The 14,664-nt window shown below is 37.9% G+C and overlaps 1 protein-coding gene across 1 annotated transcript in view; it reads right to left on the bottom strand.

Moving 5' to 3' along the window:
• pard6a (par-6 family cell polarity regulator alpha) overlaps positions 1-14,664 on the bottom strand; it is a 36,171-nt gene that overhangs the window by 13,556 nt on the left and 7,951 nt on the right. The window contains exon 2 of the mRNA XM_048168309.1: positions 14,412-14,634. Coding sequence (XP_048024266.1) covers positions 14,412-14,634 — 223 coding nt within the window. The remainder of the gene's footprint in view (positions 1-14,411; positions 14,635-14,664) is intronic.

The raw sequence follows: 14,664 nt of genomic DNA on the forward strand, positions 1-14,664 counted from the left end.
ATATGATAATTTAGAGTTCAAAAACATTTCTTATTATTATCAATTTTGAAAACAGTTTGGAAACCATTAGACATTTTAAGGATACTTTGATGAATAGAAATACAAAAAACAGCATCTATTTCAAATCTTTTCTAACATTATAGATGTCTGTACTGTCAACTTAATGCATTCTTGCTGAATAAAGGAATTAAATTGATGCAAAAGAAGAAAGAAAAACTTCCGAACGGTAGCGTATATACCGCAATAAGGTGTTTTGACAATAAGAGTGCATCAGTGTACCTGTGCTCCAAATCAGGCACTAATGACTATGGACTGATGTTATTTATTTATTTATTTTATTTTATTTTTTTTTGGGGGGGGGGGGGGGGGGGATTACTTCATAGGCTGATGAGAACTGGCTGCTAATCCCAAAATGATTAATACTGACGCACCAAGTGATTAATATTAACACACACACACACACAGATGCTTATATATATATATATATATAAAAAACACACAAATAGCTCACATCTAGGGATAGTTCACCAAAAAATTGTCATCATTTACAAAACATTATGTCATCATTTACTCACCCTCATCTGTTTTCAAACTTAAACTTTTTTCTTCCATGGAACAGAAAAGGAAGTGCTAGGCAGAATATAAAATAACAAAAAGTAGTCTATATGACTCATGCGCTACATTCCAAGTCTTCTGTTTTGCTGGTATGTAACTAGGACTCGGGGCAAAAATGCTACCAAAAGTGACAAAAATGCCCATGTATTGAATTCCTTTTCATTCTGTTATCTAACGTAATATATTTCATAACATTATATTTTAGTCCTATCTAGTGATGGGTTTAGTGCCTCTGCAGATACCGGAATGAATATATACAGTCAAAACAAAAATTATTCAGACATTTTTTATATATTTTTACTAGTGGGTGCAGCCATATTTCATTTATGTAAGTGAGGATAGCAAAATAAAGTAAACTGTGACATATTATACCCAAAAATTCTTCATACAGTGGACTACCAGTAACATTGATAAAAAAAAATTTGGAACCAAAAATTATTCAGACACTTTGACCTGACCATGTTTTGCTTAAGCGTTATCTGACATAATTAAGATTTTTTTTTTGGAATATATACACATTTTAAAATCTTATTTATTCCTGTGAAGCTTCAAAGCCTCAAATTTTCAGCATCATTACTCCATTACTTCAGTCTCACATGATAATTAATTATTATTAATACTGAAAACAGTTACTTAATATTGATATACTGCTTAATATGCTTAATATATTTAAAATACTGCTTAATATTTTTTTGGAGACTGTGATAAATTTTTTCAGGATTCTTTTATGAATTGAAAGTTCAAAAGAACAGAATTTATTTGAAATATAAATCTTTTGTAACATTATAAATGTCTTCAGTGTCACTTCTGATCAATTTAATGCATTCTTGCTGAATATAAGTATCAATTCCTTTCTTTATTACTGATTACAAACCTTTGAACAGTAGAGTATTTTTACAGTACTTTCATATCTGATGTTGATTTGATCTACTAAACATTGGATGTATTCCGATGAATTGATTCAATTGTAGTATTTGCAGTGTCATTATTATATGTGCCAAGAAGAAAAAAAACAATAAAAAAAAAAGCAATAAACAAAAGTGTACACTAAATATACACTATAAATATTTCTGGTCCTGTTATGATGTATACTTTTTTACTTTTATGATCTTTTTTGTCATATTTGGGGTTTGTCAGCATCTGTCCCTGTTGACATTCACTGTAAACAGCAGGATGTTCTCTTTTTGTGTGCCTCTATGGGATTGCGTAAATACATGCCCTTTCTTCACAATATAATGATAAATATGATACTACAGATCTACACAAACACACAAAATCATCTGAATTCACATGCTTGTGTTGCTTCTCCCACTTAGTTTAAAAATTGGAATAGTAAAATGAAGTTCTCCCAATCAAACAAGTACTTCCTTTGCTCACTTCCTCCTTGAGGTGAAGAGGAAATACAGTTTCCCCTTCCAACCTTTGCTGTTTACGAGATAACACTGACATAGAAAGATCCTCTTCTCTTCTCATATGTTCTCCTGGACCATTCATGTGGTGATGCTTGCACTGCTAAAAGCTGCGCTGAATGGAAAGAATGATAAACAGCTATTCCCAGCTCTGCCGCTGACTATAGAGGAACTATATGAACGGCACGCATTCTCTCCATAATCCGCATGTCAACAGCTGGCAGGTCGAGCAAGCATTCTTTTTATTTTGCACCATACCTCTCGAGCGCAGCACACACACTTATATTTATCACATTTCTGTGCTTTTTCCTACTTTTTAACATAATGCACATTTCTCTGAAAATAGTCTTTCTGTCAACAATTTTGCATAGTGTCTCACAAAGGACCCTATAAATAAACCAATAAAAACAACATGCGTGTCATCCTGGGAGTGGTAAAGGCCACTATCAGAACCCAGTCTAACATTAGCCACAACCAGTTTGGCAAGTACGCAGTTAAAAATGGAAGCAATGTCATCTCTGTCACGGAATCTCCCTAGTGTGTCTCTTGCACTCTGTTCTTCAGTATCTTCCATTTGTATGGTTGTCACGGTGATAGTGCACCTTTGGATCATTCCGGTCAATCCAACTCAGACCTGCCTTTGTTCTTTCATTTGTTCTTTGACTGTCTTGGCAACATACCTGTACTTGCTACTGACCTGTCGGGTAACAGTAAAGCAGATTTGCACTTGAAAATCAAATGTAAACATTGGACTTATCGATGGATGTATGTGCAATTTAGTTTAGTAAAGTAAAGTTTAGATTTGGCTCTTAAAAATGACTAGTTCACCCAAAATACTTCCTCTTCCTCATGTTTCTTTCTTCTGTGGAACACAACAGGGGAATTTTTGAAGAATACCCCAGACTCGTTTTCAATATAAAAGTGAATGGGGAATGGGACTGTCAAGCTCCAAAAGAGGAAAAAAAAAAACTTTCCAAAAAATGGTCTGCAAGACTAAATTTCCAACTTTTCTGAAGCTATATGATAACTTTGTGGGAGAAACCAAAGTCCCTTTCAAGGAAAGTCTGTTCACTCAGCGGCCATATTTGCAACAGCTCCGAGCAACTATTTTGTGCATCCAAAAACTGCTTGGCGAACTCAAAATTAACATATTTCAAACAAGCAACAAAATCTGACATGAACTGCCCCATAAACATCATTCTATGCTCAAATACCTCATATTTTTCAGGCTAGACGAGCCAATGCGCATGTGCAGTCCTAAGTGAGAGTCTCAGGTTTCTATGGGAACCAGAGCTTCTAACGGCAGCTGCAGTGACGCAATGACTACCAATCAGCGATTGGCTCTTTTACTTAGAAGGCGGGACATATTCCGCCATTTTGCGTGCTGCAATTTCTCCCATTCATGAGTAATAGGAGTGAACCATCTTTCTATATCTATTGTCTTTGGAAAAACTGACCAAAATGTAAGTCATTCTTATACGAAAGTCTTGATAACTACCATAGCTCTCTGCCATGGAGGTACACTACCATTCAAAATTTTGGGGTTGGAATTTTTTTTTTTTTTATGTTTTAGGCTACATTAGTAAAAACAGTAACATTGTTATTATTTGTTATTACAATTATAAAATAGCTGTTTTCTATTTGAATATATTTTAAAATGTAATTTACTCATGTGATGGCAAAAGCTATATTTTCAGCATCATTACTCCAGTCTTCAGTGTCACATGACCCTTCAGAAATTAGAATGCTCTGATCTGGATTTTAGCAGCCGATACCGACTACCGATTTCTTGTCATCCTGATTGGCCGATTTCAAATGCCATAATTAAAAATAATGGTTTACTTTTAATAATTCTACAAAAAAAAAAAAAAACAACAACAAGTGATCAATCCAATCTGCAAAGTTACAAAGCAGAACATGGCACAAATGCCTCATCTGTATACTGTTGGTGTTGGTGGCAAGTTTACAATTTTACCTCATCAAATTACGATCGGTTTGTGATCGGCCAAATTTAGTGACTCCCGATCGAGTCACAGAATGTGATTATCGGCCGATACCGATCTGCAGCCGATGATTTTTTTGTAACAATGTAGAAGTCTTTACTGTCACTTTTGATTAATTTAATGCATCCTTGGTGAATAAAAGTATTAATTTCTTTTACACACACTCACAAAATAACCCTTACTGATCCCAAACCTTTTATTTGTGGTAGTGTAGATCAGTAAATCACTTAAATTTGAGCCTCACAAAGCTTATCTCACTAAATCACAGAAGACTTTGAATATAGCTAATGATTTATATGGACCATTTTTATTTTCTCTCTGTTCCTCACATAAAGCTAAGCTATTCTATAGACTTAGTATAATAGTTGGACTAGTTTTATGGTCCTTTTATGGTGTTATTTTGACCTATTTGAAGCTAGACAGCTTTGGTCACAATGAACTGTCCTTGAACAGAAAAAGATTCAACATTTCTCCCTTTGTTTTTCATGGAAAAAAATAGCAACATAGAGATTTGGAACGACTTGAGGGTGCGAAAATAAATGACAGAACTTTCATTTGGGTCAACTTCCTTTAAATGTCCTTACAACAGGAAACAAAGACAATGTGATAAGTATGAAAGAAACAGTGTTAAAATACAAAACATGTTACAATATCTTTCTTTCCACTTGTTCTCTTTCTTTCATGATTCTTTTCTGGAGCACTTTCAAAGCAGCACAGTGCAAATGGATTATTTTTGACGGTAACTGTTGGGATGTTTCCATATCATCCAAGATGTCAAAACAAAAACAGCATGGAAGGAGCATGTTACATCGACATGCCATCCAGATAACCCTGTGTACTATACATAGCGTACTCATTAAGCATAAACAAGTGCAGGCATGAACACATTCACTCACACCCTAGGGTGCAGAACAGCTGCTGAATCCTCAGATCATTGTGCACAAAATGGGCATGTGGGGAAATATCCTTCCCATTCTTCCACTTCCCGCTAAAACCAGCAATACAGCCAATGGGATTTACACCTGCCTGCCACATATGATCTTCCTCACTTATTAGCTGAGGACACACTGCCATACACTCGACTCATTCAACCAAGATGTTTGAGAAAAGGGGGATACAAGTTATTTTGCTTCAATGGGGTTTCTGCCTATAGGCACTGTCAGTTACTAATAAGACACAGAGTTTCTCTTGAATTCAACATAGTCACACACACACACACAAATACACATTCTCCTCTGTGCACTCTTGAGGTGTGACAGCCAACAAAAAAAACATCTCTAGGCTCTGGGGTCTCTCTTGAAGTGCCTGTCTTCTTATTAGCCATGTGTTCTCAGCATGGAGAGAAAACCTAGAGAGCTTCAAAAGTTGAAAAACCCAGTGCCTTTGTTATACTTCTGTTCTTCATCTTTTCTTTGAGATTTCTCTTGCCGTGTCAAGTCTGCCACTTCTTTGAAAAGGGAGTATACCATCTTCACATATATACTGCAAGTCCAGATGTATTATACATAATAATAGTAAAAATAATAAAACTTGCTTTTTGGCATGAAACTTAAATATATATTTCAGTTTGTTTGTTTCCTGGGAATCGAACCCACAACCTTGATGTTGGCTCAAAAAACACAGGACAATTTCATCCCCATCTATTATTATAGAAAAATTAGAAAAAAAACACACGCACTTGCAAATCATCTCACCTCAAATAAATACAACAAAAATGTTTATTTTTTTATTTTAAAAACATGATATAAAATTTGACATTGTTAATAATAATAATCCATCTAGTTCACTAATGTACTTGCTTTAAAAAAAGATGTCCTGCCTGGAAAAGGATGCCATACCTGTTTACACAATCACATGCTTCATCACTTATGGCTTTAGGGTAAACACTTCCTTCACACTGCTCAGTGAACCTTGATAAAGTATTCGAAAAATTTTATATCAAGAGTCACAGCACGGCTCATATCATGGGAAATTATATATCCTACTCTGAATTCAAAATGTATTACAATAAAAATAATTTATGTTTCTCCCTATTGGCCCCCAAAAGTTGCATGGTTGTGCGTAACTGGTCCCCATCTGCTCAGGGAACACCATTATCTGTTGGGATGAATGAGTGTATGACCACTCAGTGGGATGAGCTCATACTAAAAGCCAGATCAATCTCTGTCTCAGTCTAAAAGCCCCAGTCAGAGATATGTGGATGGGGTCAAGATCTGATTAGGGACCTCTGATAATCCCACCAGCTCACGGGATACATCACGTCCTCGTGTCAATCAATCTATTCACAACCAGTTTGTTACATTTATGGTTAGCAGAAAACCTTGAAAACAGCTGTGTTTGTTCTCGTTTTCTGCGTTTATACTGATTGTGTTACTGGGATTGTTATAAACATTGACAAGACAATTATGTAAAGTGAAATGGATGAAAATAAATGGTGACCAGGTCTGTCAAGCTACAAAAATGACAAACAAAAAAGTAGTCCATATGACTTGTGAGCTATATTCCAAGTCTTCTGATGCTTCTAATGAACAGAAAGATTACTCACTGAAAATGTAAACAAATTCAAATTTGGTCACAAGAACTACTGATGTCAAACCTGGCATCTCATGGAGTACTATGCTTTGTCATCTTGCTTTTTGTCAATTATGACAATTTATGAAATTCAAGTGATGATAATTTATTTTTGTGTGAACTATTCCACGCCATGTAAATCAAACCCAGCCTTTTATATTTGCAGATATCTAAATGTTCAGCAGTACAGTGGCTCTTCAGAAGGTTGGCGTTTTTTCAAATACACAGGCACCATTACACTGATGCATTTAAAAACACATTCCTAAGAACATGTCCTGCCAGTTGTTAGTTCTTGTTGTTTTGCTGTCACAAACATAGTAACCATCAGACGCCATATATGAACATTAACCTGCAGTAAAGAGCTAAAATACCTTAATAAATGCACTACACAATCAAATTACATCAGTATCCAACAGTCTATTGAATAAACTCACAGTTACAGTTATAGGGGAAGTTCATGTGAAGCACCAGGCAGTAAAATGAACTGGTGTTATCTACTAACACTGATCAGAGGGAAGTAAGGTAAGCATTTGTCACCCAGATGCTTTTATCTTGATCTGAGGAAAGTCAGAGCTGCAATAAGTAGGTACATTAATAAAGACTAAGGTGAAAGGAGTGAAAGCGAGCTTTATAATCAAAACAATGAATACAGCAGTAAATGGGAATTGTGGGTACTCCACAAATCTAGCATACAAAGCCACATTAATGCTAGTGTAACCGCTCCAGTTCTACTTGCACCCCTCTGAGCGGGATTCAAACAGTTAGTCGCTAGTGCACCTTGAGGCCAGGGGAGTGAGATTTACTTGCACAACTCTTACTAGCAGGCCTCCGTTACATTCACCCCCTTAAACCTCACTCCCATCCAAGTCACGGCACCAACATAACCCCTCTGGTTCTACTCGCACCGCTCCAAGCAGGATTCAAACCGTTAGTCGCTCGTGCACCTCGAGGCCAGGGGAGTGAGATTTACTTGCACAGCTCTTACTAGCTGGCCTCCATTACACTCACCCCCCTAAACCTCACTCCCATCCAAGTCACAGCACCAATGTAACCCCTCTGGTTCTACTTGCACCACTCCGAGCGGGATTCAAACTGTTAGTCGCTCGTGCACCTCGAGGCCAGGGGAGTGAGATTTACTTGCACAACTCTTACTAGCAGGCCTCCGTTACATTCACCCCCTTAAACCTCACTCCCATCCAAGTCACGGCACCAAAATAACCCCTCTGGTTCTACTCGCACCGCTCCGAGCAGGATTCAAACCGTTAGTCGCTCGTGCACCTCGAGGCCAGGGGAGTGAGATTTACTTGCACAGCTCATACTAGCTGGCCTCCATTACACTCACCCCCCTAAACCTCACTCCCATCCAAGTAACAGCACCAATGTAACCCCTCTGGTTCTACTTGCACCACTCCGAGCGGGATTCAAACTGTTAGTCGCTCGTGCACCTCAAGGCCAGGGGAGTGAGATTTACTTGCACAGCTCATACTAGCTGGCCTCCGTTACACTCACCCCCCTAAACCTCACTCCCATCGAGTCACGGCACCAATGTAACCCCTCTGGTTCTACTCGCATCGCTCCGAGCGGGATTCAAACCGTTAGTCGCTCGTGCACCTCGAGGCCAGGGGAGTGAGATTTACTTGCACAGTTCTTACTAGCTGGCCTCCGTTACACTCACCCCCCTAAACCTCACTCCCATCGAGTCACGGCACCAACGTAACCCCTCTGGTTCTACTCGCACCGCTCCGAGCGGGATTCAAACCGTTAGTCGCTCGTGCACCTCGAGGCCAGGGGAGTGAGATTTACTTGCACAGCTCTTACTAGCTGGCCTCCGTTACACTCACCCCCCTAAACCTCACTCCCATCCAAGTCACAGCACCAATGTAACCCCTCTGGTTCTACTCGCACCGCTCCGAGCGGGATTCCAACTGTTAGTCGCTCGTGCACCTCGAGGCCAGGGGAGTAAGATTTACTTGCACAGCTCATACTAGCTGGCCTCCGTTACACTCACCCCCCTAAACCTCACTCCCATCGAGTCACGGCACCAACGTAACCCCTCTGGTTCTACTCGCACCGCTCCGAGCGGGATTCCAACTGTTAGTCGCTAGTGCACCTCGAGGCCAAGGGAGTTAAATTTACTTGCACAGTTCTTACTAGCTGGTCTCCGTTACACTCACCCCCCTATACCTCACTCCCATCCGGGCCATGGCACCAATGTAACCCCTCCGGTTCTACTCACACCACTCTGAATGGGATTCAAACCGTCAGTTGCTAGTGTGCCTCTTGAGGACAGGGGAGTAAGGTTTAGTCACACAGTTCTTACAAGCTGGCCTCCATTACACTCACCCCCCTAAACCTCAATCCCATCCAGGTCACGGCACCAACTTAACCCCTCTGGTTGTACCATTACGAGCAGGATTCAAACCGGCGTCTTCGGCACATGAGGCAGGTGCACTAACAAGGACACTAAAGACCGCAGCCTCTAGCGTCAGTTGCTAGTTGCTAGTCAGTTGCTTGAGGCCAGAAAGAGTGAGGTTTACTCACATAGTTTTTTACTAGCTGGCCTCCGTTAGACTAAAAGCAAACATAATTCAAAACCCAGATTTTTCTCCCATGGAGCAGATGAAGCTGTAATCGCCCACTGACAGCCCCCCCAAAACTGTTCCCGGCTGCCACAGCGATAAGCCCTCTCTGGATATGTGGCTTTCCTCCCCCCTTTCAAATAGGGCTTGATTAAACAGATCCGCAATGAAAGACCGGCTACCAGAAATCTGCAGTAGGGTTCTTGAGTACCGGGAAGAGAGCTGGTACAAGGACAAGGGGGGCTAATCTAAAGCCGTCTTACTCTTTAAATAGAAAAATAGGCATTTACTAATACTCTTAGCTGCAAACAGTGAGCATTTCATCACCAAACTTGTCAGCATGAACAAGCACAAGACAAGACTGAGGACAGCAGGGAAACACTTATCTGCATAAAAAAGATGTGATCTGAGAGGCAGTGGCAGGTACTACAAATAACATCGTTCCAACATAAATGTGAAAATTCTGTCATATTTTCTTACCGTCCTGTCCTCAATATGCTCAAAATGAGAATTTATGAATATTTATGCAGCTCTGTTTTATACAATGGGAGTTCACACTACAGCTGTTAAGCTCCAAAAATGACAAAGAAACCACAAAATGCAGTCCATGACTCGTTCGTTATATTCCAAGTTTTCCGAACTTTTATGATAGTTTGTGTGAGGTAAAGATCAACATTAAGTTGTGTACCGATAATGTTCCTTTTCAGTGTTCAAATGAAAAAGCGAAAGATCTTTTCTTTTGTATATTGATGTACATCTGTTATTGAAAAAGAAATAAATGTAGTGTGCTATTTGTTTTTTCCATTGGTTGTTGATTGGATGAAGGAAGATCTGAATGCAAATTTGCAGTTGATTGTAAGAAAGTGGACGAAAGGATTGAAGAAGTCCAGCACACATCCAGACCTGAGAGAAGTCTGTTGTTTGGCTAGAAGATATTTTAATCAAAATTAAAAATAAATAAATACGTAAACATTTGCATGGATGAATCATTCACAATACGATCAATAACATGCATTTAGAAAATTGATAGGATGATTTTTCATTCCAGGCAGTGAACTTTAAACTCAAGAACCAGATAAACTAACGTATTGTTCTTTTTTCAGACGTTTTCAGCAAACCAGTTGATCCAGTTCATAAATTGCACAATATGATTTATTCACAGACTGGAGCGATTCTTTTCAAATCAGAATTCAACTCATTAACTTAATGATCCAACTGCAGAATTTTTGGATGAACTGCCTTTTCTCAGTCACAAAGGATGCGATGCTGAATTGTTGGTCACTTTGGTAGAGGGTGCAAACTGATATTTCTGAGCAGTTTCCAGGGCAAATGTAGTTGCATGGCCTTGAAGGTACTTTAATGGACTTTCTGGCTCTGAGTGATGACTGGCTCAGACAGATATATCTCTTCAATGGCAGTGACAGTGCTCATTGTTTCTCAGTGTGTTCAAAGTCACTTTAAGGCAAGTCAGCCCATCTTGGTAACACTTCCATGCAGCTATTTAGGCTACACTACCATTCAAAAGTTTGAAATCAATAAGTTTTTTTTCTTTTTTGGAAATAAATGAATACTTTAATTCAACTAAGATGTGCTAAACTGATTAAAAGTGTCAGTTAAGACATTTATAATGTTACAAAACATTCATATTTTAAATTAGTGCTGTTCCTGTGAACGTTCTATTCACCAAACAAAGAATCCTAAAAAAAATGGTTTCCACAGTTTCAACATTGATAACAATAAGAAATGTGACACTGAAGACTGGAGTAATGCAGCTGAAATTTTTGATCAAATAAATACAGCTTTGGTGAGCATATAGACTAAAAATATTACCGACCACAAACTTTTCAATGGTAGTGTAGGTGATAGATATACAAGTTAAGCTCCTATCTACTTCAATGAAGAAATCTCTAGAAATTTCTAAAAGTCATTTTCTTACAAGAGGTCTGTCCTCCTCATACAGTAATGCTGCAGAGATGGCTGTTTTCATGGTTGATGCATGTGGTTTCAAACATCAACTAAGGCAATAATCCCTGTGTTTGCAATGACAAGCCACACATATTTGGTTGGTTGTTATGTCAACTTTAGTGATTTGTTCTCATACTCAGGAAATTACATCACGCATATAACTCCATATGTATACAGTAAACAGGCAGTATTAGTGTCATTAACAACAATTAACAATTAATAGCAACAACTCTGATTTATCATGCAAGGGTGTGCATGAAGGCATGTCGTTTTAAAACCGAACAAATATCACTATGTACACATAATGAGGTCTATCTGTTATGCAAATTATGATTACATAATACAGGATTATTATTGCTGTTTCTTTCCCCTCACAAATCACATTCATAAGAGGCTGCAGAAGCCAAAGTGGTGGAAACCACTGCAGGATGTAAACACCTTATCCTTTCTTTCCAGATTTTCTCTCTCTCTCTTTTATGTCTTACCACACAGTACAGATTTCTCATTAGCCATGTCAAACAAGAGGCAACCCTCACACACACACACACACACACACACACACACACACATACTCACTGATGCCTTCTAATCTGAAACAACTAGTCTGTCCTAAAATAACTCACTTTTTGTTACTAGTTCATGCCAAAGACATTGCTTCCTGAAGTAATCCACAGTTATGCTACATTCTCTATATTTGATGTTCTCATCCAGCCATCCAATAGCTGTCAAAGCCCAATAGCTGTATAAGCGCACTGTAAATATATATATATATAGCTTATTGATATGCTGAAAACAATTGGTGTAGAAGCATGTTTTACTCAGGAAGACATATATAATGTTACAAAACATGCATTTCAAATAAATGCAGTTCTTTTGAACTTTTTACTCAAAGAATCCTGAAAAAAATGGTTTCTTGAGCAGCAAAATAGCATATTCGAATGATTTCTGAAGGATCATCATGTGACACTGAAGAATATGATGCTGAAAATTTAGATTTGCCATCAGATCACATTTTGAGTAATATGATTCATGATTTTAGTTAACAAATAGGAGTATAGCACTTTTAGACCTATACTGTAAACCCTAATGCTAAAAATAATTAATTGGTTTGAGTAGGACAAACTTAAATTAAACAAATTAGTTCAGTCAAATCAACTTTAATGAGTATTTAGCACTTTCTTTTTCTTTCAAGTTCACAGAACTGACATATTTTAAGTATACTGAACTGTTTCATTGTTTTGAGTTTAATTAACTTATTTCTTTTAATTTAGACGAACTGAAGTTTAACTGAAACTGACCTGGGATTTCTATTTCCCAGCATGCTTTGCCCATAGCACTTGAAAGGGAGAGTAAATGCTAAAATGTTATATAATGTTTTTTTTGGTTTGTTTTTGTGCAAGATTGATGTTAAGTGGGAGATTCAGTAGTGATTAATGTTTTGTTATGCTAATTTAGAAGAGTTTCTGTGGGGTTTAGAGAGTTATCATCATGGTGACAAGTGGAACATGCGGCTTGGTGCTTTATATTGCTGGACTCATTCAGTAAGCGCTATACCATGCTATTGTTAACATGTTAGCAATTTAGCAAGTTAGCATTTTCTGAATTAGCTTGTTATAGCTAGCTAAGTTTACACTAATAAAAATGTTTACATTGAGGTTACATGGTAATTTTAAGTTAAAATGTATGAATACTCAAATATTTCAAGTTAAGAACATTTAAAATATATGATTAGAAAATAAAAATCTGCCAGTTGTGCTTGAATTTCTTAACTTAAAAATTGAGGCAACTGATTGCCTAATTTTTTTTTTTTTTTTTAATTGGGGTTTACAGTGTATGTAACACATTTTACCATGTTTACACCCTCATAATTCCACAGATTTCCCTTAAAATCAGTACAGAAAATGCAAAAAAAGCCTGCAGATTCCATCTGGCCCTATACCCATCATCCATAGCTGTAAGAGCTAGTTGAAACTTGATGTTCAAATAATACAATTTTCACATAACTAACATGCAATTTTAGATTCATTAATCTGATTTAATCCCTTTGCTAAATAAAATAGTTCCTTTTTGAGTCTTTTAAAACCAGGAACAATGGCACTCAGTTTCTTTCAAAGTGGATTAGAAAGAGTGGCGTAAACAAACAGAACAATGGAATAAAGGAAGGATGATTTGACATCGGGAAAACATTCCTAACAGAATTAGAGAAACATTTCCTCATTGCAGCGGTTCAAATTTAATAAAACTCATTGAGGCATTTAGAGTGATGAAGAAACGGGAGGGAGAGCGAGAGGGTTATGAAGATGACAGGAAGAGAATATAGACAAGGAGGGACAGGAAAGAAAGAGAGAGAGAGCGAGAGATGAGGGTGTGGGCTCATCACTCCTCCGCACCGCTATCAGACTCAGCACCTCGGGGCTGGCGCAGTGCCATCGCAACCATGAAACCGAGATGGGCCCCGACTGGCACCATCTAACGCTGACGCCCACCCATCATAACATCTCATCATAGCCCATAACTGTCCTCATCCTTATGCTCAACATTACACTGCTGGAATTACTTTTTATTCCCTCTGGAGTCAAATATGGATAACGACATATGACAGCAAAAAAATATATAATTTAATGTCTAACTCTCTCTTACACACAAACACCAACATGCATCAGCTATGCTGCATGCATATCCGTTTTCTACTTGTGCAAAAAATGCATTTAATTATTAAAAACCCTGGTTTGACCTTGTTAAGATGAATGTTCAAAGTGAAGTGTGTGATTTCTGCACTGCTAGAGCACCAAATTGCAAAAATAATATTTTCAATCAAGTTTCAAACACTCAAACTTCATTTTGGACACTGAAGACTGGAGTAATGATGCTGAAAATTCAGCTTTGCCATCACAGGAATAAATTATGTTTTATAATAGAAAACATTTGTTTTAAATTGTAATATTTCACAGTATTACTGATTTAACTTTATTTTTGATTAAATAAATGCAGCTTTGGTGAGCATAAGAGACATCTTTCAAAAACAATAAAAATCTTACTGATCCTAAACTTAGTTTTAAACTCATTCACATGATCACATTCAGGTGTTCATTGGTTCAGGTTCACTGCCCTGCCCCAAACTGACACGATTGGTTTAGCCAATCTTGTTATGATCAACCAAACAAACCGATTTCATTTCTGTTTGGAGAATTGACACACTTCGCCTTTAAGCTTCAAAAGAATATCAACCAATGACCTCTTTGCAATGTACACAAAGTTTAGCGACTCACCTCTCCTTTGAATGATAATTCGAAGCAGCGGATTGGCAGAGGACAATGCTTTGTGGAAGTTGTCATCATTGTTAATTGGAAGAAGATCTCCGTGGATGTCGGCATATCCCAGCAGCACATCCACTCCGGGGATTCGGTGAATGGTCTGAAGCAGTTGGTAGAATTCCTGGAAGCCCCCAGCTCCCTTCTTCTTCAGGGCAAACCTTCGGTACTCCGCCTCAAACTGCAGGACAAACATAATCATGTTAAATTA

This window comes from Megalobrama amblycephala, linkage group LG19 (genome assembly GCF_018812025.1).
Source record: "Megalobrama amblycephala isolate DHTTF-2021 linkage group LG19, ASM1881202v1, whole genome shotgun sequence".
NCBI classification, from domain to species: Eukaryota; Metazoa; Chordata; class Actinopteri; order Cypriniformes; family Xenocyprididae; genus Megalobrama; species Megalobrama amblycephala.